Source organism: Melanerpes formicivorus, unplaced genomic scaffold (genome assembly GCF_026170545.1).
Source record: "Melanerpes formicivorus ecotype bairdi unplaced genomic scaffold, bMelFor1.0.p_v2 SCAF_47, whole genome shotgun sequence".
In the NCBI taxonomy this organism is placed as follows: Eukaryota; Metazoa; Chordata; class Aves; order Piciformes; family Picidae; genus Melanerpes; species Melanerpes formicivorus.
In genome coordinates, this window is record NW_027142399.1 from 5,268,176 (window position 1) to 5,292,400 (window position 24,225).

At 53.8% G+C, this 24,225-nt stretch overlaps 2 protein-coding genes across 2 annotated transcripts in view; one reads left to right on the top strand and one right to left on the bottom strand.

Moving 5' to 3' along the window:
- The window catches only part of JAM3 (junctional adhesion molecule 3), a 60,276-nt gene extending 46,158 nt beyond the window's left edge, over window positions 1–14,118 (top strand). Inside the window, exons 3-9 of the mRNA XM_068160067.1 lie at window positions 1,183–1,296; window positions 1,778–1,930; window positions 3,402–3,604; window positions 4,857–4,956; window positions 5,481–5,610; window positions 9,564–9,618; window positions 10,798–14,118. Coding sequence (XP_068016168.1) covers window positions 1,183–1,296; window positions 1,778–1,930; window positions 3,402–3,604; window positions 4,857–4,956; window positions 5,481–5,610; window positions 9,564–9,618; window positions 10,798–10,833 — 791 coding nt within the window. The 3' untranslated portion in view covers window positions 10,834–14,118. The remainder of the gene's footprint in view (window positions 1–1,182; window positions 1,297–1,777; window positions 1,931–3,401; window positions 3,605–4,856; window positions 4,957–5,480; window positions 5,611–9,563; window positions 9,619–10,797) is intronic.
- A 1,869-nt stretch (window positions 14,119–15,987) lies between these two features.
- Window positions 15,988–24,225, bottom strand: part of NCAPD3 (non-SMC condensin II complex subunit D3) — a 61,958-nt gene continuing 53,720 nt past the window's right edge. The window contains exons 30-35 of the mRNA XM_068160066.1: window positions 23,984–24,147; window positions 22,616–22,755; window positions 22,441–22,512; window positions 18,457–18,534; window positions 18,270–18,330; window positions 15,988–16,915 (exon numbers count right to left, since the gene is read on the bottom strand). Coding sequence (XP_068016167.1) covers window positions 16,804–16,915; window positions 18,270–18,330; window positions 18,457–18,534; window positions 22,441–22,512; window positions 22,616–22,755; window positions 23,984–24,147 — 627 coding nt within the window. The 3' untranslated portion in view covers window positions 15,988–16,803. The remainder of the gene's footprint in view (window positions 16,916–18,269; window positions 18,331–18,456; window positions 18,535–22,440; window positions 22,513–22,615; window positions 22,756–23,983; window positions 24,148–24,225) is intronic.

Below are 24,225 nucleotides of genomic sequence, written 5' to 3' on the forward strand. Positions count from 1 at the left end.
TGTTGTGCCCTAACTGGGAGAAAGTCATGTTTATGGTGCCCTAGCTGGGAAAAAAACTCATGTTTATTGTGCCCTGACTGGGAGAAAAATGATGCTTCTTGTGCCCAGAGTTGGGAAAATGATGTTTATAGTGCCTTAAGTGGGGAAAAAAATCATGCTTGTTGTGCCCAAAGTGGGGAAAATCATGTTTATGGTGCCCAAAGTGGGAAAAGAATCATGTTTATGGTGCCCTGACTGGGAGAAAAATGATGCTTCTGGTGCCCAGAGCTGGAAAAATGATGTTTATAGTGCCCTAACAGGGGAAAAAAATCATGCTTGTTGTGCCCAGAGTGGGGCAAACTGTGTTTCCAGTGCCCTAACTGGGGAAAAGCCAGGCTTGTTGTGCCCTAGCTGGGAGAAGCCCTGCTTGTTGTGCATGGGATGTGGTTCCTGGGGAGAGGCAGAGCCCACAGCCTGGAAGAACACTCAGGAGCGTGGCTGGCTGTCTCCCTGCTCAGCACAGCACTTGAGTGGAAATGGTTTATTGAAGGCCCCTGCAAGCCCCTGGCATTGCAGAGTGTCTGCCTAAGTGCTTTTTTGAACTGGATCCCAAAAGGAGGAGAGGCAGAGGCCTGGCAGTTCATAGCCTGACAAGGGAGCTGGGACGCTGCTGCTTTCTCTTGGCCCCGCTGCAGAGGCCAGGGGTACTGGGAAGGCCACCTCCCAGCCCTCTCCTGAGGAGGAGATGGAGTTGTCATACTTCATACTTCAAAGGGGAGAGGGTTTGCTGCATTTAGCCCCAGGCAGCCCAGTCCTCAGTCCATTACCAGCCACCACCCAGGGAGATCCTGCAGCCCTGCCTCACGTTGCAGGCTGTGGTTAGCAGCAAGACAGTGCTGTGGCCTCACCCTTGTCAGGAGGTCTTGTTTGTCATAAGTGAGAGCCTGGAGAGAACAGTGTGTTCATTCCTCTCCATGGCTGAGAGCTGCTGGGCCATTATTTTTGCTGGCCCACATCCATCCTCCCCCCATAGCTCCTGGAACCCAGCAGTGTTGCTGGTTTTGAGACAGATGAAAGGGAAGGTCTGGCTTTGTGGGCAGCATCTCCTGATTGAACCCTGGGCAAGGCAGCTCAAAGCAGAGCAAAAGTACAGCTGCTTCCTATTGACCTGAACCTCCTTCATTTCTCCTCCTTCATTGCCAGGTGTGGAGCTGTCCTGCATCATTAAATCCACTGTAACACCAGACCCCAGGATTGAGTGGAAGAAGATCCAAGATGGGGAAACCTCTTATGTGTTCTTTGACAATAAAATGCAGGGTAGGGAGATTTCCTGTTCTCAGACTCCCCAAACAGCCTCAGAAACAATACAGACAAACAAGTCTGTCAGAGGCAGGACCCTCCTGCTGCCTTGCTGCTTTGTTAATCATGGGTTCATGGAATGGTTTGGGTTGGAAGGGACCTTAAAGCTCAGCCAGTTCCTGGATGGGCAGGGATGCTCAAGGCTGCTCAAGGCCTCATCCAGCCTGCCCTGAACACCTCCAGGGAGGGGACACCCTGGGCAACCTGTGTCAGTGTCTCCCCACACTACCTGTCCTCATCTCCAGTCTCAGTCTCCCCTCTCCCAGCTCAGAGTCTGACTTTATCACTCCCAGCCCTTGTCAAGAGTCCCTCCCCCAGCTCTCCTGCAGCCCCCTTTGGCCTCCATCCAAGATCAACTGCTTAATTCAGATGCCTCAAATGACTCTGTGTGACTACCCTGATGGGTTTTTTCTCTCTCTCTCCCTCTCTCCCCTATCAGGAGACTTTGCAACTCGTGCAGAAATCCTGAGCAGGACCTCCCTGGTGATTAAGAACACCACCAGGATGGACACGGCCACGTACCGCTGCGAGGTGGCCGCGCCTGCCGACACCAAAACCATCGACGAGATCAACATCCAGCTGACAGTCCAAGGTACTGCTGCACCTGGGGTGCTGGGGGACAGCTGCCTGAACAGGAGCCAGCAGTGTGCCCAGCTGGCCAAGAAGGCCAAGGGCATCCTGGCCTGCAGCAGGCAGAGTGTGGCCAGCAGGAGCAGGGAAGTCCTTGTGCCCTGTGCTCAGCACTGCTGAGGCCACCCCTTGAGTCCTGTGGCCAGTTCTGGGCTCCTGAGGTCAAGAAGGACATTGAGAGACTTGAAGGTGTGCAGAGAAGGGCAAGGAGGCTGGGGAGGGGTCTGGAGCACAGCCCTGTGAGGAGAGGCTGAGGGAGCTGGGGTTGCTTAGCCTGGAGAAGAGGAGGCTCAGGGGAGACCTTCTTGCTCTCTCCTACTGCCTGAAGGGAGGTTGGAGCCAGGTGGGGGTTGGTCTCTTCTCCCAGGCAAGCAGCACCAGAACAAGAGGACACAGTCTCAAGCTGTGCCAGGGAAGGTTTAGGCTGGAGGTGAGGAGAAAGTTCTTCCCAGCAAGAAGAATTGGCCACTGGAATGTGCTGCCCAGGGAGGTGGTGGAGTCCCCATCCCTGTCGGTGTTCAAGAGGGGATTGGATGTGGCACTTGGAGCCATGGTTTAGTCATGAGGTGTTAGGTGACAGGTTGGACTTGATGATCTTTGAGGTCTCTTCCAACCTTGGTGATACTGTAAAGCCACACAGCTCTGCAAGCTTAGGTTACCCTCTCAGGTGGCTCAGTTGGTAATGCATCAGACCCTTAATGGGAAGGTCTTGAGTTCAAGCCTGCAGTGGGCAGTTCTGTCCTCCCTATTCTAGTCATGAGGTCTGTGGTGACAGGTTGGACTCAATGATCTTTGAGGTCCCTTCCAACCTTAGGAATACTGAATACTGTGATATTTCAAGCACTGCTGGCTAACAGGAGAGGCTGAGGGGCTCCCCACAGCTGGCCAGAAACGAGTGAAGGGCCTGGAGAGGAACAGCTGAGGGAGGTGTTTAGTGTAGAGAAGAGGAGGCTGAGGGAGACCACATTGCTCTCAGCTGGGGGTTGGTCTCCTCTCCCTAGTCTCAGGTGATAGGAGGAGAGGAAATGGCCTGAAATTGTGCCAGGGGAGGATCAGGTTGGAGATTAGGAGCAACTTCTGTGCTGCAAGAGTGCTCAGGCCTTGGAACAGGCTGCCCAGGGAGGTGGTGGAGTCCCCAGCCCTGGAGGTGCTCATGCAGCCTGTGGCCATGGCACTCTGGGACATGGTTTTATGACCACAGTGGGGTTGGGTTGCTGGTTGGAGTGGATGATCTTGGGGGGGGGGGTCTTTTCCAACCCAAACAGTTCTATGGTTCTGTGAAACAGTGACACTCTTGGAAATGGTTTAAAAGCAGCTGGAGATGGGGGGAGGAGGAGGGGGAGGGGGAGAGTTTTGCCACCTCAGAAAGCACATCAGGAATGGTTTAGTTCCACTCAGCAGGGCCACTTACATGGTTTGTCTCTTCCCCACAGTGAAGCCAATGACTCCTAGATGCACTGTGCCTAAGGCTGTGCCTGTTGGCAAGACAGCCTCTCTCCACTGCCACGAGAATGAAGGGTACCCCAAGTCCACTTACAGCTGGTACCGCAACAGCGAGCCTCTGTCACCCGACACCAAGTCCAGCTCCAAACACCACAACTCCTCCTACACCTTGAACCCCACCACAGGCACTCTGGTAATGCCCTTGCAGACACAATCAAGACCTGTTTTGGTGAAAAGGTTGCTTTTAAGGTTGCTTTAGAAGGGCAAAAGTCATTGCATGGCCTTCAAGGAGGGTGTAGTGTGAAGCAGGTTAGGGGTGGTAGGACCAGGCTGAGTTGGGAGAGGGAAGATGCCAGGTGGAAGATCCACCACAGGCACTCTGCTACTGCCCTTGCAGACATAAACAAGAGTTGTGTTGAAAAGGTTGCTTTTAAGCTTGCTTTAAAGGGACCAAAGTCATTGCATGGCCTTCAAGGAGGGTGTAGTGTGAAGCAGGTTAGGGGTGGCAGGACCAGGCTGAGTTGGGAAAGGGAAGATGCCAGATGGAAGATCCACCACAGGCACTCTGCTACTGCCCTTGCAGACATAGTCAAGACCTGTTTTGGTGAAAAGGTTGCTTTTAAGGTTGCTTTAGAGGGACCAAACTCATTGCATGGCCTTCAAGGAGGGTGTGATGTGAAGCATATTAGGGGTGGTAGGACCTGGGTGAGTTGGGAAAGGGAAGATGCCAGATGGAAGATCCACCACAGGCACTCTGTTACTGCCCTTGCAGACACAATCAAGACCTGTTTTGTTGAAAAGGTTGCTTTAGAGGGACAAAAGTCATTGCATGGCCTTCAAGGAGGGTGTAGTATGAAGAAGGTTAGGGGTGGTAGGACCTGGGTGAGTTGGGAGAGGGAAGATGCCAGATGGAAGATCCACCACAGGCACTCTGCTACTGCCCTTGCAGACATAAACAAGAGTTGTGTTGAAAAGGTTGCTTTTAAGCTTGCTTTAAAGGGACCAAAGTCATTGCATGGCCTTCAAGGAAGGTGTGATGTGAAGCATATTAGGGGTGGTAGGACCTGGGTGAGTTGGGAAAGGGAAGATGCCAGATGGAAGATCCACCACAGGCACTCTGTTACTGCCCTTGCAGACACAATCAAGACCTGTTTTGTTCAAAAGGTTGCTTTAGAAGGACAAAAGTCATTGCATGGCCTTCAAGGAGGGTGTAGTGTGAAGCAGGTTAGGGGTGGTAGGACCGGGGTGAGTTGGGAAAGGGAAGGTTCCAGATGGAAGATCCTAGCTGGTTGGGTTTGATCACTGCTCCTACCACTTCTCTTTTTAGAAGGAGGGAAGGAAGATGTCTCACAGCCCACTGTGAAGCTTGGTAGAGCTGGTTATGCATGGTGATAGGCTCCCACAGTGCCTCCTGTCTCTCACACCCTCCCTTTTCCCCTCCCCAGGTGTTCCATGCCGTGCACAAGGGGGACACAGGCCGCTACTCCTGCATAGCCACCAACGATGCTGGCTTTGCCAAGTGTGAGGAGCAGGAGATGGAAGTCTGTGAGTAGCTCTGCAGGCCTTTGTTTCTCAATCCTGATCAACACAATCACAGAATGGGTTGGGTTGGAAGGGACCTGAGAGATCATCCAGGTCCAAGCCCCCTGCCACGGGCAGGGACACCTCACACTAGCTGAGGTTGCTCAAGGCCTCATCCAAGCTGACCAGGGAACCTCCCTGGGCAACCTGTTTCACCACCTGTCACTCCAAGCCCTCTAAGATCCTCCAGACCTTTAAGATTATCAGAGAATCATTTCAGCTGGAAAAGGCCTCTAAGATAATCACATTCAGCTCTTGACCCAACACCCCCATGGCCACTAAACCATGCCCCAGAGTGCCATGGCCACACACCTCCAGGCATGGGGACTCCACCCCCTCCCTGGGCAGCCTCTTCCAACCCCTGAGCACTCTTGCTGCAAAGAAATTGCTCCTCCTCTCCAACCTAAACCTCCCCTGGCACAGTTTCAGGGCCATTTATTGCTACTGCCTTAGAGAAACATGGGATGATGTGTTTGTCTCTTTGCCAGATGACCTCAATATTGGTGGGATAATTGGTGGAGTCCTGGTGGTCCTAGCAGTTTTGGTGCTCATCACCCTTGGGATCTGCTGTGCCTACAGGAGGGGTTACTTTGCAAACAGCAAAGAGAGTGGGGAAAGGTAAGCTGGGGTTCAAAGTGTTCTTACACAAGCTCCTGAACAAGTTGGTGGCTACAAGTGCCTGGCTTGGACACTCCTTCCTAGCTCCCTACCAAAGGCTGCAGGCAAACCCAGTACCTGAAGTATCCAATTCCCCACTCTAAACCCTGCACCATGGCCAAGGTTGATTTGCTTAAGGGAGATTGTGGTGGCTGCTACCCAGACCAGTCAGAGGAGTGGAAGCTGTGCTCTAATGTAGAGTCCCAGAATGGTTTGGCTTGGAAGGGACCTCCAGAGGTCATCCACTCCAACCCCCCTGCAATCAGCAGGGACATCCTCCACTAGATCAGGCTGCTCAGAGCCTTCTTGAGCCTGACCTTGAATATCTCCAGGGATGAAGTCTCAGCCACCTCCCTGGGCAACCTGTTGCAGTGTTCCATCACCCTCATGGTGCAGAACTTGTTCCTCTCATCCAATCTAAATCTCTTCTCTTGTTTCAAACCATTGTCCCTCATCCTGTCCCTCCCAGCCACTGTCCAAACTCCCTCCCCAGCTCTCCTGTAGCCCCCTTCAGATACTGGAAGGCTGCTCTAGGGGCTGCCTGGAGCCTTCTCTCCTCCAGGCTGCACAACTGCAGCTTCTTCACCCTGTCCTCAAAGAGGTGCTCCAGGCCCCTGAGCATTTTTGTGGCCCTCCTCTGGACTTGCTCCATCAGATCCCTGTCCTTCCTCTACTGAGGGCTCCAGGGCTGGATGCAGTGCTCCAGGTGAGGTCTCCCCAGAGCAGAGCAGAGGGGCAGGATCCCCTCTCTCCATTTCTGGCCCCACTGCTTTGGGTGCAGCCCAGGCTGCCATTGGCTGCCAGTGTCCATTGCTGGCTCCTGTCCAGCTTCTTCCCCACCAGAACCCCCAAGCCCTTTCCCACAAGGCTGCTTCCTATCCTCATTCCCCAGCCTGGATTAATGATGAGGAGTGTTCTGACTCAGATGCAGGACCCTATAGTTAGTCTTGTTGAACCTTTTGAGCTTTACCTGGGCCCACCTCTCCAGCTTGGGCAGGTCCTTGGGGATGGCATCACATCCCTCTGCCCATCAACATGTCATTGAAGCAACCAGCTTGGAAAAGACCTCAGAGATCATCAAGTCCAACCTATCACCCAGCAGTTAATGACTAACTAAACCATGGCTCCAAGTGCCACATCCAATCCCCTCTGGAACACCTCCAGGGACAGGGACTCCACCACCTCCCTGGGCAGCACATCCCAATGGCCAATTCCTCTTGCTGGGAAGAACTTTCTCCTTGACACTAAACTTCCCTTGGCACAGCTTGAGACTGTGTCCTCTTGTTCTGGTGCTGCTTGCCTGGCAGAAGAGACCAACCTCCACCTGGCTCCAACCTCCCTCCAGGGAGTTGCAGAGAGCAAGAAGGTCTCCCCTGAGCCTCCTCTTCTCCAGGCTAAGCAACCCCAGCTCCCTCAGCCTCTCCTCACAGGGCTGTGCTCCAGACCCCTCCCCAGCCTCCTTGCCCTTCTCTGGACACCTTCAACTCTCTCAATGTCCTTCTTGAGCTGAGGAGCCCAGAGCTGGCCACAGGACTCCAGGTGTGGCCTAAGCAGTGCTGAGCACAGGGGTGAGATCAAGTCCAAACTCTGACCTCTCCTCATATTTGCCTGGCAAGTGGGGACCAGCCCAGGTAAAAGCCTGCAGCTGAGCTCTGCACTGAGCAGAGCTCTCTGCACTGTTAGTGGAAAGCTTCAGGACATGCACTGAAAATGTATGCAGGGGAATTGGCTCTCTGCAGGAGCTCTCACGAGCTGTGGGAGCCTAACTTTGGGATCCCAGCCAGGCAGTGCAGGATGCACAGCAAAACATCAAACCCAGCAAAACACTCAACGCAGCAGCATTAGCATCAGAAACAGGCCCTGATGTCCTCACACAACAGGGAGGAGAGATAATATATGGAAGCCCAAGCTGCTCACCAGAGAGATTTGTTCCATAGCAAATGTTTTTCAGGAGCCCTCTTCTGTGGTGGGGTTTTTTGTTTGGGGGGGAGTGGGGAGGGGTTTAATCTTTGGGTTCACAGCAAAAGCTCCCAACTACCCTATTGAAATGCAGCTGAGGGTTGGCACATGCTGGACTTGACAGCAGCACATAAACTGCATCCCAGTGGGGCTGCAAACAAAGGGGGTGGTGCTCCCTTGGAGCGCGGCAAAGGTTTCAGATGAACTTTCCAATTGCCACAGCAAACAATGCAGGAGGCTCCCAGGGAGCAGGGCAGGAGAGCCCAGGGGGGAAAATAACCACCTCTTTGCAGGGCTTGTGGAAGCATAGTAGCATGGTATCAGTCAGGGCTGGAAGGGACCACAAGGATCAGCCAGTTCCAACCCCCCTGCCATGGGCAGGGACACCCCACACTAGATCAGCCTGGCCACAGCCTCAGCCAGCCTGGCTGCAAACACCTCCAGGGCTGGGGCCTCAACCACCTCCCTGCACAACCCATTCCAGGGCTTCACCACTCTCATGGGGAAGAACTTCCTCCTCCCCTCCAGCCTCAATCTCCCCACCTCCAGCTTCATTCCATTCCCCCTAGTCCTAGCACTGCCTGAGATCCTGAGCAGTCCCTCCCCAGCCTTCTTGGAGCCCCCTTCAGATCCTGGAAGGCCACAATGAGGTCACCTGGGAGCCTTCTCTTCTGCAGACTGAACAGCCCCAACTCCTTCAGTCTGTCCTCACAGCAGAGCAGCTCCAGCCCTCTGCTCCTCCTCCTGGCCCTGCTCTGGACACCTTCCAGCCCCTCCAGATCCCTCTTGTCATAGGGGCTCCAGAACTGGAGGCAGGACTCCAGGTGGGGTCTCCCCAGAGCTGAGCAGAGGGGGAGAATCACCTCCCTTGCCCTGCTGGCCACACTTCTCCTGCTGCAGCCCAGGCTCTGCTTGGCTTTCTGGGCTGCAAGTGCAGACTGAGAGCTCCTGCTGAGCTTCTCCTCCCCCAGCACCCCCAAGGCTCTCTCCTCAGGGCTGCTTTCCAGCCAGTCCCTGCCCAGCCTGGATTTGTGCCTGGGATTGCCTGCACCCAGCTGCAGGACCCTGCCCTTGGTCTTGTTGAACCTCCTGAGGTTGGCTTGTGCCCAGCTCTGCAGCCTGCCCAGCTCCCTCTGGATGGATCCCTTCCCTCCAGCTGTCTGCTGCACCACACAGCTTGGTGTCATCAGCAACCCTGCTGAGGGTGCACTCAAGCAGGGTGCATCCAGCAATCTTTCTACCTTTTGCTGAAGGGGAGTTTAGGAGAAGTCCCCAGGCAGGCTGGATGCTGGAACCAGCCCAGCTCTATCATTTTGCTGTTCAGTCTGCTCTCTCTTCAATTGTTCCTCCTCACTGTCATCTTTGAATCATAGAAGCAATAAAGTTGGAAGAGACCTCAGAGATCATGAAGTCCAACCTGTCACCCAACACCTCATAACTAACTAATCCATGGCACCAAGTGCCACATCCAGGCCTTTATTGAACACCTCCAGGGCTGGGGACTCCACCACCTCCCTGGGCAGCACATCCCAGTGGCCAATTCCTCTTGCTGGGAAGAACTTTCTCCTCACCTCCAGCCTGAACCTCCCCTGGCACAGCTTGAGACTGTGTCCTCTTGTTCTGCTGCTGAGTGCCTGGGAGGAGAGCCCAACCCATACCTGGCTCCAACCTCCCTTCAGGGAGTTGCAGAGAGCAAGAAGGTCTCCCCTGAGCCTCCTCTTCTCCAGGCTAAGCAACCCCAGCTCCCTCAGCCTCTCCTCACAGGGCTGTGTTCCAGACCCCTCCCCAGCCTCCTTGCCCTTCTCTCGACACCTTCAAATCTCTCAATCTCCTTCTTGAGGGGCCCAGAACTGGCCACAGGACTCAAGGTGCTGAGTACAGGGGCAGAATGACCTCCCCTCCCCTCCCCTGCAGTCTCCTTTGTCCCAGGAATGAGATCTTTTCCTCTCTTTCAGCTACAAGACTCCAGGAAAGCCTGATGGTGTTAACTACATCCGGACAGATGATGAGGTAACAAACGATTTGCATTGAGCATCTCCCTGCTGAGGAGAGGAGGAGGGTGGGCAGAGGACTCCCAGCTTTTTTAGGGCCTGCAGGCTTCCATCTCAGAGTGGGCATCACTCAGAAGGCTGGAGAAGAGAGAAGCTAACAGAAGGGTGAAAGCTGAGTCATTTCCTTTAGAAATGATGGAGGGTTTAAGTTGCCTTAAGTGACTGATGCCAAGAGCTATCAAACACAGCCCTGCTCTGGCTGTTAGCTGATGGCTTGACCCCCTGAGGATGAGCTTCATTGGATTAAGAGGGGAGGCCATGATGCTGTTACAAGAGAATCTGCATTTTGGGATTTGAGTAGGATCACTAAGCTGAAGATCAGGAGGAGTAAAAAAAGCCTCTGCCTCTTAGCAGAGATACTGAAGAGGGAATGAGAAAGTCTTCTGCCATGCCTTGGTAAAGTAAGGACAGAGGCAGAAGGAGCACCTGACCAGTCTGAGTGGTGGCTTCCACTCCTTACCAGCTAGGAGGGAGTGCTGGAAGTCATGCAGATGGCATGGGATAGGGTAGGGTAGGATAGGATAGGGTAGGATAGGATAGACCAGACCAGACCAGGTTGGAAGGGACCTTCAAGATCATCAAGTCCAACCTGTCATCCAACACCACCTAATCAACCAAACCATGGCACCAAGCACCCCATCAAGTCTCCTCCTAAACACCTCCACTGATGGGGACTCCACCACCTCCCTGGGTGGCACATCCCAATGGCCAATCTCTCTCTCTCTGTAGAATTTCTTCCTAGCATCCAGTCTGAACCTCCCCTGGCACAGCTTGAGACTGTGTCCTCTTGTTTTGGTGCTGGGTGCCTGGGAGTAGAGTCCAACCCCCACCTGGCTCCAACCTCCCTTCAGGGAGTTGGAGAGAGCAAGAAGGTCTCCCCTGAGCCTCCTCTTCTCCAGGCTGATCAACCCCAGAGGTGCCTGTGAGATACTGGAATGGGTTGCCCAGGGAGGCTGTGGATGTCCCCTCCCTGGAGGTGTTCCAGGCTGGGTTGGATGAGGCCTTGAGCATCCTGGGCTGGTGGGAGGTGTCCTTGCCCATGGCAGAGGGCTTGGAAGTGGATGATCTTGGAACTGGACGATCTTGAAGGTCCCTTCCACCCCCAAGCCCTCTGAAGCCATCACCGCTTCCGTTGCAGGGTGACTTCCGGCACAAGTCTTCGTTCGTCATCTAAGACTCCCAACAGGATACTGCAAACCAGCAACAGCCAAGTGTGAAAATACCTCCTCCAGGAACTCAAAGCAAGAGCAAAGGATGAATTAAGTGCGCTTGGAAGAGTCTGGGCCACACCAGAACTCCACAGCTCTCTGTATCTCTCTCTGTTTTTCTTTGCCAAAGTTTCAAGTAACTCCTCACTGCCCAACTCGCGTCTCCCCCGCCTCTGGAGGCACCACCAGGATCACCTAAACCTCTCTCCTTGGACTAAAGCAGCATTTTAATCCTTTCCCAAGAGGCTGGGCTGGGGAAGTTTGTGGATTTGCCTTCTACTTTGTGCTGCAGGGACACAGCCACCAGGTGCAAAGCAAGCGGGGGGACAGCGTTAGGTAGAAGGTGTAGCAGCCAGGAGCGGGAGATGTTCCTCAAGTAGAGGGAAAACCCAAAGGTGCTGACAGAGCAAGAGGTGGACTGCAAAGAATGAGACTGATCTGTGCAAGGGGGGAGGGAGGAAGGGAGGGGGAGAGGGAGGAAGGGAGGGAGGGAGTCAGGATGTGGCTCAGTTGGGAGCGCATCAGACCCTTAATGGGAAGGTTGTGAGTTCAAGCCTGAAGTGGGCAGTAGTGTCCTCCCTACTCTAGTCATGAGGTGACAGGTTGGACTCGATGATCTTTGAGGTCTCTTCCAACCTTAGTGATACTGAATACTGAGTCTTCCTCTCAGCAGCTTGCTGCCCAGGCCTGGCTGGTGACCTTTTTCACTCATTTGTGACTGTCTTGCTCTTCGGCCTCCGCTCCTGAGCGGAGAAAGGGTTAGCTGGGTGGCCTCCCAGAAGGGGTGAACACAACTAAACCTTCTCAGCCCCCCCCCACCCTTTTTGTAAGCTCCTTGAAACCTGGCTGCTGCTCCCTCTAACCTGACCCCTGGGCAGCAGCAGCAGCAGGCCAGAAGGGTGGCTCCTGGCCCCTGCTTGCTTGCTTGCCCGCAGGCAACCCCCCCACTCTAACCTGCACCGAGCGGCGCTCAGGCTTCGCAAGAGGCTCGGAGAGGGGAGGCAGAGACCTTAGTGCTGAGACATCCTCTTCAGGAAAACCCCAAGCCAAGTAGCTTTCTTGGGCTGCCAGCAAAGGTACTGAGATAGCTTCAAGCCTTTTTCCTTTTCTCCCTTCTCCATTCATTTTGTAAAACCTCTCCTCCCTCCCTCCCTTTCCCTCTCCCTCCCTCTCCCCTAACTTTTTCTCGCAAAGCTCTATTTTGATTACTTCAGGTGGAAGAAAACAAACCCACAAAGGTAACCTTTCTATTTAAAGTGTAAATAGGTGATGCCAGCAGGGTTTGAAGTAAGGTAGCTATTTTTTTACTCCTTTTTTTTTGTGTGTGTGTGTGTCCCCCACCCCCCACCCCCCCAAGCTCCAGGGAGGAGCTCCGAGGGTTGCTCCCCAACGGCGCTGTCAGAGCAGAGCGGTGTCGTGGCCAAGTGTCATCAAGGTGGAACAGCCTCTCTTTGCCTCCTCAGCAATCTCCTTGTCACAAGAGGTCTTAACCAGCCACAGAGCAGAGTCACTCAGGGATAGTTTTTGTACCTTTATGGCAGGAGCTATCAACTGTTTTATATATAGGTAGAACAAAGTTGTCCTTTTCCTTGCCCAGAGACCAACACTTTGTAGTCTGTTGGTGCAAGGAAGAGCCAGGGATGGCTTTTTAAGCTTTTTGGGGTTCAGTTCCAACAAGGTTGGCACAGAGTGACTTTGTGTGCTAGCCCCTCTGCAAGCTCCCTACAGCACTAAGAGGGTGGGGACAGCTCTGGCAGCCTTCACAGGTTTAAACTGCAGTCAAGGCGACTGCTCCTGGAGCTGGGGAAGAGCAAAAAGCACTTTGGTAGTGTCAGTTGCAACCTTTTTCCTCCAGCTGGCAAAAGGAAACTCAAAGCAAAACCCAAACCACCACCCTCTTGGCTTTAATCTGTGCCCAGAGGGGTGGTGGAGTCTCCTCCTCTGGAGAGATTCCAAACCCACCTGGCCGCTGTGCTCCTGTGCAGCCTGGCCTAGGTGACCCCGCTTTAGCAGGGGGGTTGGACTTGATGGCCTCCAGAGGTTTCTTCCAAGGCTTTACCCTGCTGGGCTTGTGTGATGGGAAAGCCTTGGTGCCCAGGAGCAGGCAAGGGGGCAGTGTTGAACAGCATTGGGTGGCCTGAGCCTGCAAGCTGTGGCTGCAGCACGGGGAGGGGGCTGTGGTTCAAGAAGCGGTGGGGGGGGATTTTTTTACTGTAGCAGAAGTTAGTGTTCTTGTATTTCCAATATGAATGGAGTTGTCTTTAACTTTTCCTGTATACAGTATTTTGGATACTTGATGCTTTGGACTGTCAGTGGTGGTTTTTTTCCCCCCCCTCCTCTCTCCAGTGTCCTGCATTAATCTGCTTCCTTCCCTCGGGGCCTCGCCGGACCTGCCAGCGCTGCCTTTGTTTTGCCTAAGCAAAGTGTTACCTCTGCTCCTCCTTTTGCTAGCCAAAGTGAAAACCAAGGATGGGGCAGCACTAACCCCATGTCCTCTGTGTAACTTGGCCCTCACCAATGCTCCATGCTGGTTACCTGCTTAAAACATGCTCCCACCCCACCAAGCAAGCCACCCGGGGCTGCCCACTAGCTGCACGCTGCCTCTGCTCAGCAGGGCAGGAGGGAGCTAATAGTCCTCTGCCCCTTCTCTCTAGCCACTACTCCTGTGCTGTGCTGCTTAGAGGGGGACCTGCAAGAAGGGAGAGAAAGGAGGGGGTTTGAAGCAGGGTAGCTATGGGATCACAATCTACAGTCTCACCCTGAGCCAAAGGCAGCCTCCCTGTGACAAACCAGCATCCACTTCACTTTGAGGCAGCCCTAAGAAGAGGAGGGGAACCCCTCCCTGCCACAGCTCATGAGATCTGCTTGATGACTTCATTGTACCAGTGTGAATAACATGCAGGTTTGGACTAATGTCTGATGTTTTAACTTCTGCCAAGAATGTTTGCCATAAATACCAAGCTGCAAAGCATTCTTGCAGGGCTTTTTGTTGGGGTTGGGGTTTTTCCAGCAGCCCTCACCTTGGGGGCTTCTCTTCTCCCTTCAGTGAGGTAAGGGAAGGCCTTCTGGGGCAGAGCACTCAGGCCCGGGGGCTGTTAATCAGTTCAGTCTTGGACATCAATCTAGCCCTAGTTCTTCTCTGGAGGAGACAGGTTAATGTTCACAGGGCCCAGCTCAGTGCTGCTGCAGGACAGAAGGAAGACCAGAAAGGGACAAGCTAGGCAATAAACTATTCCAGTGTGCCATTCCAAGTGGTTAAGCCAAGCTTGTTTCCTCTGCTCTTCATCAGAATGGCTCAGGCATTTGCAACAGGCTGCCCAGGGAGGTGGTGGAGTCCTCACTGCTGGAGGTGTTCAAGAAATGTGTGGCCATGGCACTTGGGGCCATGGTTTAATGGCCAGGGTGGGGTTGGGTTGGACTCAGACTTCTTCCAACCAAAACTATGATTTTGAGGCAGAAGAGAAGGTACAAAATAAATGGATGTGGCCACAATCAGCCCTGGTTGAAGCCAAAGCCATTGCATACAGTCCCTGTCCTCCAGGCTTTGACTTGTGGGGAGCAAAGCTTTACCTCACTTGAAGCTTTCTCCAAAGAGAAGAGGGAAAGTGAGGGCAGCTTGGGAGATTCCAGGGCAGGAGGCAAGTGCCTCTGGCAGGGCTGTGGCAAAAGCACACTCAGCCTCTGTTCCTACTTGAGCAGGGAAAGAAAACCTTCTCAGGCCTGAGCAGGACAAAGCAGCATGAAACAACCCCCACCAGATCCCAGTTTCAATGAAATCTAGGACAAGAGCTCTGTAATAGAAGCTAACAATGGGGAAACTTCAGTGAGGTTCACAGGGCAGCAGAGAGACCCAGGCCTGGTCACCTTCCACCCCTTAGAGAGCCCATTAGGTGTTCCAGGAATATAGAATAAACCAGGTTGGAAGAGACCTTTAAGATCATCCTGTCCAACCCTTCAACCAATCCAACCCACCTAAACAACTAACCCATGGCACCAAGCACCCCAGCAAGTCTCCTCCTGAACACCTCCAGGGATGGTGACTCCACCACCTCCCCAGGCAGCCCATCCCAATGGGCAATCACTCTCTCTGCATAGAACTTCTTCCTAACATCCAGCCTGAACCTCCCCTGGCACAGCTTGAGACTGTGTCCTCTTGTTCTGGTGCTGGCTGCCTGGGAGAAGAGACCAACCTCTGCCTGTGTACAACCTCCCTTCAGGTAGTTGTAGACAGCAATAAGGTCACCCCTGAGTCTCCTCCTCTCCAGGCTAAGCAGCCCCAACTCCCTCAGCCTCTCCTCACAGGGCTGTGTTCCAAGCCCCTCACCAACTTTGTTGCCCTTCTCTGGACACCTTCCAGCAAGTCAACCTCCTTCCTAACCTGAGGAGCCCAGAACTGGACACAGGACTCAAGGTGTGGCCTCAGCAGTGCAGTGTCCAGGGGCAGAATGACCTCCCTGCTCCTGCTGGCCACACTCTGCCTGATGCAGGCCAGGATGCCATTGGCCCTCTTGGCTGCCTGAGCACACTGCAGGCTCATGTTCAGTCTACCATCAACCAGCACCCCCAGGTCCCTCTCTGCCTGGGTGCTCTCAGCCACTCTGCCCCCAGCCTGTAGCACTGCCTGGGGTTGCTGAGGCCAATGTGCAGCCCCTGGCACTTGGATGTGTTCAACCTGCCCTTGGCCTCTGCCCATCTGTCCAGGTTTCTCTGCAGAGCCTCTCTACCCTCCAGCAGCTCTACTCCTGCCCCCAGCTTGGTGTCATCTGCAAACTTACTGCTGATGGACTCAATCCCCTCCTCCAGATCATCAATGAAGATATTGAACAGGCTGGGGCCCAGCACTGCTCCCTGGGGCACACCACTGGTGCCTGGCTGCCAGCTGGCTGTGGCACCATTCACCACCACTCTCTGGGCTCAGCCTCCAGCCAGCTCCTAACCCACGGAAGGTGCGGCCGTGGCACTTGGGGACATGGTTTAAGGGCCTGGGTGGTGCTGGGTTGCAGGCTGCAGTGGATGACCTTGGGAGGGCTTTGCCAACCCAAACCACTCTGTGACTCCCTGCAGAGCACAAAGCTGTGGGGTGTGACTTCCCAACCTCGGGTTTGGGGGGTGGATCCCATCCTCCTTGGAGCCAGGCAAGAGCTGAGATGGTGTCCCACCATCAGATGGACTTAGTGCCCGAGGTAGCAGCCACCTAGCAGGAGGGAAAAAAAACTTCAGAGGCTGCAGAAATCCACAGAGGGGGAAAAAAAAACCCAATATAATAAAATAATTTCTCTGTCAGCTCAAGAAGGAGGGGAAAAAGAAGGGAGGGGGGGAAGGAGCTGTGGGTGGAATTAATTCTGTAACCATTTATTTTGATAAAATGTTAATAGCTGGAAATAACACAGCTGAAGGATGGAAATCCCCCCCTGCACAAAAGCACCTGAAGGCTGCTCACACACACAGGAGCCTGCACAACAAATAAGAGGTGATGTAGTGTGCAATTAGCAGATTTAGGGGTGGGGCAGTGCCAAGCTGCTTTGCCTCTGTTGCAATGAAAGCAGCTCCAGAATATAAGCAAGAGGGACAATGAGGGCTGGAGTGAATAAGCTCAAAGCACTCACTTCCCCTGCCAAGCTAAGTTGCATTTAGTGCTAAGCTCATGGCAGCATTCTGCTCTTTACTTCTCCCAAATGGACAAATTATACATCCTGGGAGTGAAGTGCAAGGCTCCCTTTATACTGCAGCTTTATACTCCAGAGAGCTTGGCCAGCAGCAGCAGCTTATAATACACACACGTGCTAATCCAGGCTTTGGGTGCCCAGAGTCCAGACACTCTCAGCTGAAGGCTAACTGTGAAGAGAGGAGGAGGGCAGGATGTGTGCCTGCAGTGCTTCCCAGAGGACAAGAGTCCAGGCAGCATGAGGGTTCTGTACAAAGGTCCCAAGGGGGGATCAGTGCTCTGGTTTCAGCGGAGCTCTGCGCTGGGACCGTCGCAAAGGGCCACGGAGGTTGCTGCTTTTCCTCGCTGGGGACTCCACCTTCCACTCCCGGAGCTGGGGCAGGCTGGAAGGAAGAAGCAGAACCATTTCACACAGAATCACCAAGGTTGGAAGAGACCTCAGAGATCATCAAGTCCAACCTGTCACCACAGGCCTCATGACTAAACCGTGGCACCAAGTGCCACATCCAATCCCCTCTGGAACACCTCCAGGGATGGGGACTCCACCACCTCCCTGGGCAGCACATCCCAATGGCTAACAACTCTCTCTGGGAAGAACTTTCTCCTGACCTCCAGCCTAAACCTCCCCTGGCACAGCTTGAGACTGTGTCCTCTTGTTCTGGTGCTGCTTGCCTGGGAGAAGAGACCAACCCCCACCTGGCTACAGCCTCCCTTCAGGGAGTTGGAGAGAGCAAGAAGGTCTCCCCTGAGCGTCCTCTTCTGCAGGCTAAGCAACCCCAGCTCCCTCAGCCTCTCCTCACAGGGCTGTGCTCCAGACCCCTCCCCAGCCTCCTTGCCCTTCTCTGGACACCTTCAAGTCTCTCAATGTCCTTCTTAAGCTTAGGAGCCCAGAACTGGACCCAGGACTCAAGGGGTGGCCTCAGCAGTGCTGAGCACAGGGCACAAGGACTTCCCTGCTCCTGCTGGCCACACTCTGCCTGCTGCAGGCCAGGATGCCCTTGGCCTTCTTGGCCACTTGAAGCACTTCACCAGTTTTTCATAGAATGGTTTGGGCTGGAAAGGACCTTAAAGATCATCTGGTTCCAACCACCCTGCCATGGGCAGGGACACCTCCCACCAGCCCCAGTTGCTCAAGGCCTCATCCAGCCTGGCCTTGAACACCTCCAGGGAGGGGACAGCCACAGCCTCCCTGGGCAACCTGTGCCAGAGTCTCCCTACCCTCACTCTCTCACTCTAAAGAATCTCTTCCTAATCTTCCAGCTCGAAGCCATTGTCCCTCATCACTCCATTGTCCCCCACTGTCACTCCAAGCCCTTGCCAAAAGTCCCTCCCCAGCTCTCCTGCAATGCCCTTCAGGTAGTGGAAGGATCATAGAAGCATTGAATTCCAGAGTGGTTTAGGTTGGAAGAGACCTTAAAGATCATCCAGTTCCAACCCCCTGCCATGGGCAGGGACACCTCCCACCAGCCCAAGTTGCTCAAGGCCTCATCCAGCCTGGCCTTGAACACCTCCAGGCAGGGGACATCCACAGCCCCTCTGGGCAGCCTGTTCCAGCGTCTCCCCACCTCAATGTAAAGAATTTCTTCCTGATTTCCAGTCTCAAGCTGCCCTCCCCCAGCTCAAAGCCAGTTCCCTTCATCCTGTCACTCCCAGCCTTTCTCCAAAGTCCCTCCCCTGCTTTCTTGCAGGCTCCTTCCAGCTGCTGGGATGGCAGCTCCAGACCCACACTGAACTCACGGTTTCTCTGGTGACGTCAAACAGATAACATCTCTCTGCTCAGCCTCAGCCTCCTCCTCCCCTGCAAACAATGCAGATATTTTCATATTTCAAAAAAAAAAATGCTAAAGACTTGATCATTTGGGTTGGTTTTTTCCCTTCCCTTCTCCCCCCCCCCTCCCAAATTAGAGCCACAGAAATAACTTGCCTGGAGGAGCTGAACCCGGTGTGTGCGTCAAGCTGATGTAACTGACCCCAGCCCCGAAAGTCAAGTCATGGATGGTCTCTGAAAGGACAAGCACACATCAGCAGTCAGCTTGTGACATGGCCAGAGGGCAAGGCATGCTGTCTTAGAGCACTTCAGTGTCACAGAGGAAGAGCATCCAGTTAATTGCAAGCACAGACAGAGCTCTGGTTCGCAGCACAGCAACTCCCAGATTCACAGAATGGGTTGGGTTGGAAGGGACCTGAAATACCATCCAGTTCCAACCCCCACCCTGCCATGGGCAGGGACACCTCCCACCAGCCCAGCTTGCTCAGGGCCTCATCCAGCACCTCCAGGGAGGGAACATCCACAACTTCCCTAGGCAAGCTGTTCCAGTCTCTCCCCACCCTCACTGGAAAGAATTCCTTCTTCATCTCCACCCTCAATCTCCCCTCTCCCAGCCCAAAGCCATTGTCCCTCCTCCTGTCAATCCCAGCCCTTGTCAAAAGTCCCTCCCCAGCTCTCCTGCAGCCCCCTTCAGGTATTGGATGGCTGCTCTAAGTTCCCTCAGAGCCTTCCCCTCTCCAGATTGAGCAGACCCAACTCTTTCAGCCTGTCCCCATCAGGGAGATGCTCAGTGTGTCCCACCCAGCCTCACCACGCTGCTGACCCTGCTGTGCCCATCAGCTTCCTGCTCCAGATTTACCACCTGACCTCAGTCAGGCAGCTCCTTGTGCTGCCTAGGTGGGAAAGCCTTAGCTCCCACTGAAGCTTTGCCATCTCTCCCAACAAGAGGTTAGTCTCAGCCCAGTTGCTTTGCCCAGTCAGAAGTGGGGGCCCCTGCAGACCGGCAGAGGACCTGAGCAGCCGTTCCAGGAGGAGCTGCCTGCAGCCAGACAAGAGGAATCACTTGACAAGGGAGCCAGATAAAATTTAGCTTGCCTGAATAGGCCAGAGTTGTCAGCTGTCTCTTCCCTGTCATTTATCTCAGGAAAGATGTCACAATATTCAGATTTTACTTTATTCAGAGCTCTGTTTTATGCTGATGTTTCCCAGAAGCTTTCAGAAGGAATTAAGGTAGAAAGAGCTTTACAGGGCAGGAGTTGGAAACTCTGCTGAGAGGACTTCTCTCCACACACTGAGTCTGCTCTGTAGCTGCTTCCCTGTGCAGGAAAGCAATCACTGAAGCTTGTAATGGAAATCCAATTCCTTAGGTGGCTCCTGCCATCTCTTAGGACTGCCCTGTAGGTGTCCAGGCTTTGTGACTAGTGCATGGCAAAGCACCAGACCCACCCAGCCCTCCTCAAAGGAAGCAGCAGGAGCTGAGGAGGAGACCCAAAAGACAGCAGGGAAGGGAGTGACAGCCAGAAGAGTCAAGATGAAGAGGGGAGACAGCTGCTCTTAACTCCTCAAGTACAAAGTGGTGTACAAAGCACTGCATCTGTGCTAGCTCTGGAATGCTGGAGCAGAGGAATCAGGAGGCTTTATGTTGATTGTCTGTCAGCCTGCAAGGCCCAGCACCGCCAGGCAGATGGCTCAACACACGCTCATCCAGTGATGGAGCTGCTCTGTACAGTTTGTCTCCCTGCTGAAGGACACATGCTGCCTCCAAGAGAAGCAATTCAGCACTAGTAGCACTGCAGATTAACGTTCCTCTTCCTCCTTTCCCACCATATGGTGCTTAAGGGAAACAGCCTTAAGTACAGGCTTCCAGACGGAGATGTGGTGCCTCGAGATCCCTGCCCTCGGAAAACACGACCCTCCCCTTTCCTTGTTGGCACAGACATCACACAGCCCCAGCATTGTTTTGGTTGGAAAAGACCTTTAAGATCATCAGCCCAACACCTCCATGGCCACTAAACCACGTCCCCATAGTGCCCTGGCCACATGTATCTTGAACACCTCCAGCGATGGGGGCTCCACCACCTCCCTGGGCAGCCTGCTCCAACCCCTGACCACTCTTCCAGCAAAGAAATTGTTCCTCATCTCCTACCTGAACCTCCCCTGGCACAATTTCAGGCCTATCACCTGATACTAGGATGAGCAGAGGGCTGGAGCAGCTCTCCTGTGAGGACAGACTGAAGAAGTTGGGGCTGTTCAGTCTGGAGAAGAGAAGGCTCCCAGGTGACCTCATTGTGGCCTTCCAGGATCTGAAGGGGGCTCCAGGAAGGCTGGGGAGGGACTGCTCAGGATCTCAGGCAGTGATAGGACTAGGGGGAATGGAATGAAGCTGGAGGTGGGGAGATTGAGGCTGGAGGGGAGGAGGAAGTTCTTCCCCATGAGAGTGGTGAAGCCCTGGAATGGGTTGTGCAGGGAGGTGGTTGGGGCCCTGTCCCTGGAGGTGTTTAAGCCCAGGCTGGCTGAGGCTGTGGCCAGGCTGATCTAGTGTGGGGTGTCCCTGCCCATGGCAGGGGGGTTGGAACTGGCTGATCCTTGTGGTCCCTTCCAACCCTGACTGATACTGTGATACTAGGAAGAAGAGGCTGACCCCCACCTCACTCCAACCTCCTTTCAGGGAGCTGCAGAGAGCAATGAGGTCTCCCCTCAGCCTCCTCTTCACGCTCAGCACCCCCAACTCCCTCAGCTGCTCCTCATAAGCTTTGTTCTCCAGACCCTTCAGCACTGCTTGTTGCTCAGGCAGCAAAAAGAAGCACTGAGCAGACAAATGTGGCTGAACAGCAGAGCAGAGAGGAGAGCAGGGTCAGATTTTCCAGTGGCTGCACACCGCTGCTGCCTGCCCGCCGCTGTCAGGTATTTGCAGAGTGCTGCACAGCTGACTGCCTTATCTCTGCCTGTTTGCACAGACAGCCCCACAGCACAGGCAGGCAGCCAGCCCTGCTTCTGCAACACCCACCCCTCCCCAAACATCTCACCCCTGCCTCAGGACAGCTGCCCCCTCAGACACTGTGCTCCCAGCTTAGCTAGCTGGAGCTTCCTCTGGAGCGTGTGAGGGACACCTTAGGGCTGCATTTCAGGATCTGAAGGGACCTACAGGAAGGCTGGGGAGGGACTGTTTGGAGGGCTAGCAGTGACAGGACAAAGGGCAATGATTTGGAACTAGAGCAAGGCAGATTCAGGTTGGACATCAGAAGGAAGTTCTGCACAAGGAGAGTGGTGAAATCCTGGCACAGGTTGCCCAGAGATGTGGTTGAGTCCCTGGAAACATTGAAGATCAGACTTGATGTGGCCCTCAGCACCAAGATCTAGTTGGAGATGTCCCTGCTGCCTTCAGGGGGTTGGACAAGATGACCTTTGAAGGTCCCTCCCAACCCAATGTAATCTGAATCTGTGCTCATCACACTCACAATTCACATTACAACAGAGATGCCCTAAAGGATTTCAGCAACAAACTGGCATAAAGGACAGGAATCTACTGCTGAACTCAGCTCCACTTGTGTTTGACTACACCTGCCTCTTGCACCTCAGCAGGGGACACTGCAGAGTGCTGCAGGGCTGGCAGAAAGCACCCATAGAATAGGAGTGGTGGAGGTTAGAAGGGACCTGTAAAGATCAAATTCAATCCCCCTGCCAGAGCAGGATCACCCAGGACAGGTCACACAAAAGCACATCCAGATGGGCTTTGAAAGTCTCCAGAGGAGACTCCACAACCTCTCTGGGCAGCCTGCTCCAGGGTTCCAGCACCCTCACAGTGAAGAAGCATCTCCTCATGCTGAGGTGGAACTTCCTGTGTGGCAGCTTGTATCCATTGCTCCTTGTTCTATCACTGGGCACCACCAGAAAGAGCCTGGCACCTTCTCCTTGACACCCACCCCCCAGATATTTACAGACATTGATCAGATCTCCTCTTAGTTCCATGGTTCTACCACAACCATTTAGAGAGATCAATAATCCATGACTGGATCAATGATCAATAATCCATGACTGATCTTCCTCTGCTCTTCAGAGAGGCAGCAGTGCATGGCTCTGCTGAGGGCACCAGTGCTCAGCCCAGCGTGGGCAGGCAGGGCTGCTCTGGGGGACACTCACGTTCCGGTGTGCTGATCGCTCGGCCTGCCACCAAATCATTTCCTCCAGAAGACCTCTGGCTTTGAAAGGATGCTAGAAATGACAAGGAAATGGTTAAAGACAGGAGTATATTCACTTAGAAACCTCAAGGGTCTAACAATCAGGCTGTGACAACTGGCTCAAGGCAAGCTCGTACCTTGCTTGCTGCCAGCCGTGCTGGATGGAAGGGATGCAGCCAACAAACATCCTCCGATGCTCTTGCTGCGCTGCCTGCCTTGGGCTTCCATGGCTTTCCTGGCAGAGTTCAGGATGGCAAGGGTGCTCAAGGATGCTGGCCTGCAAGGCAAAGAAGGGGACAGAAACAAGCAGGTGATTTCCTCCTGCAAGCCCAGAAGAATAGAATAGAACAGAACAGAATTAACCAGGCTGGAAAAGACCCTTGAGAGCGAGTCCAACCTCTCACCCAACACCATCTGATCAACTCAACCATGGCACCAAGTGCTTCATCCAGGCTCTTCCTAAACACCTCCAGGGATGGTGACTCCACCACCTCAGTGGTGCAGGTCAAGAGAGATCTGCCCCCTCCCAATCCCTTGTGATCTTAAACATCAGAAGGAGAAGGTTATGCTGCACCTCTGGTGACTTTCATGTCAATAAGTAAGGACTTCCATCAATAAGTGTGGCCAGCAGCTCAAGGGAGGTTCTTCTCCCCTTCTACTCTGCCCTGGTGAGGCCACATCTGGAATACTGTGTCCAGTTCTGGGCTCTACAGTTCAAGGAGGACAGGGACTTGCTGGAGAGGGGACAGGAAGGGGCTACAAAGATGCTGAGGGCACTGAAACACCTCTGTGAGGAGGAAAGGCTGAGAGAGTTGGGGCTGTTTAGTGTGGAAAAGAGCAGCCTGAGGGGGATCTGATCAATGCTGATCAATACTTCAAAGGTGGGTGTCAGGAGAATGGGACAGTGGGGCCCAGTGACAGGACAAAAGGTAACAGGAACAAACTTGAACATCAGAAGTTCCATATAAAGGTGAGCTGGATCTTCTGTAATTGAAGGGTGATGGAGCCCCGGAGCAGGCTGCACAGGAGGTTGGTGGAGTCTCCATCTCTGGAGACAGTGCTGGACATGCCACTTGGTGCCATGGTCTAGTAATCATGAGGTCTTGGGTGACAGGTTGGACTTGATGATCTTTGAGGTCTTTTCCAACCTTGGTGATTCTGTGATTCCAAACCCACCTGAAGGTGCTCCTGTGTGACCTTCTCTAGGTGAACCTACCTTGGCAGGGGGGTTGGACTGGGTGGAATGGGTTGTGCAGGGAGGTGGTCGAGGCCCCATCCCTGGGGGCAGGCTGGATGAGGCTCTGTCCAGCCTGGTCTAGTGTGGGGTGTCCCTGCCCATGGCAGGGGGGTTGGAACTAGATGATCCTTGTGGTCCCTTCCAACCCTGACTGAAACTATGAAACTATACTCCAAAGGTCCCTTCCAACTCCTACCATTCTGTGAGGGGATAAGCAGAGCAACAGCCCTGCAGAAGATCCCAACTGGTACCACAAAGAAACCCATACCTGTGTCTGAGCAATGGCTGTTTCAGAGCTTTAGCTGCAGCAGACTCCAATGGCACAGAGGAAAGCCTTAATGCAGCTGGCAGGGACTGCCTCCCACGTACAAGAGCCTGAGCATTGTCATTCCAGCCACCAGAAGGTACAGCTGTCTCCAAAGATGGAGGTTGCTACAGAAAACAGGAGAATGGATGGTGTGACTAACAATGGGTACAAGGTGCTGTGTGCTGGAGAAGTGCCCTTTGTGT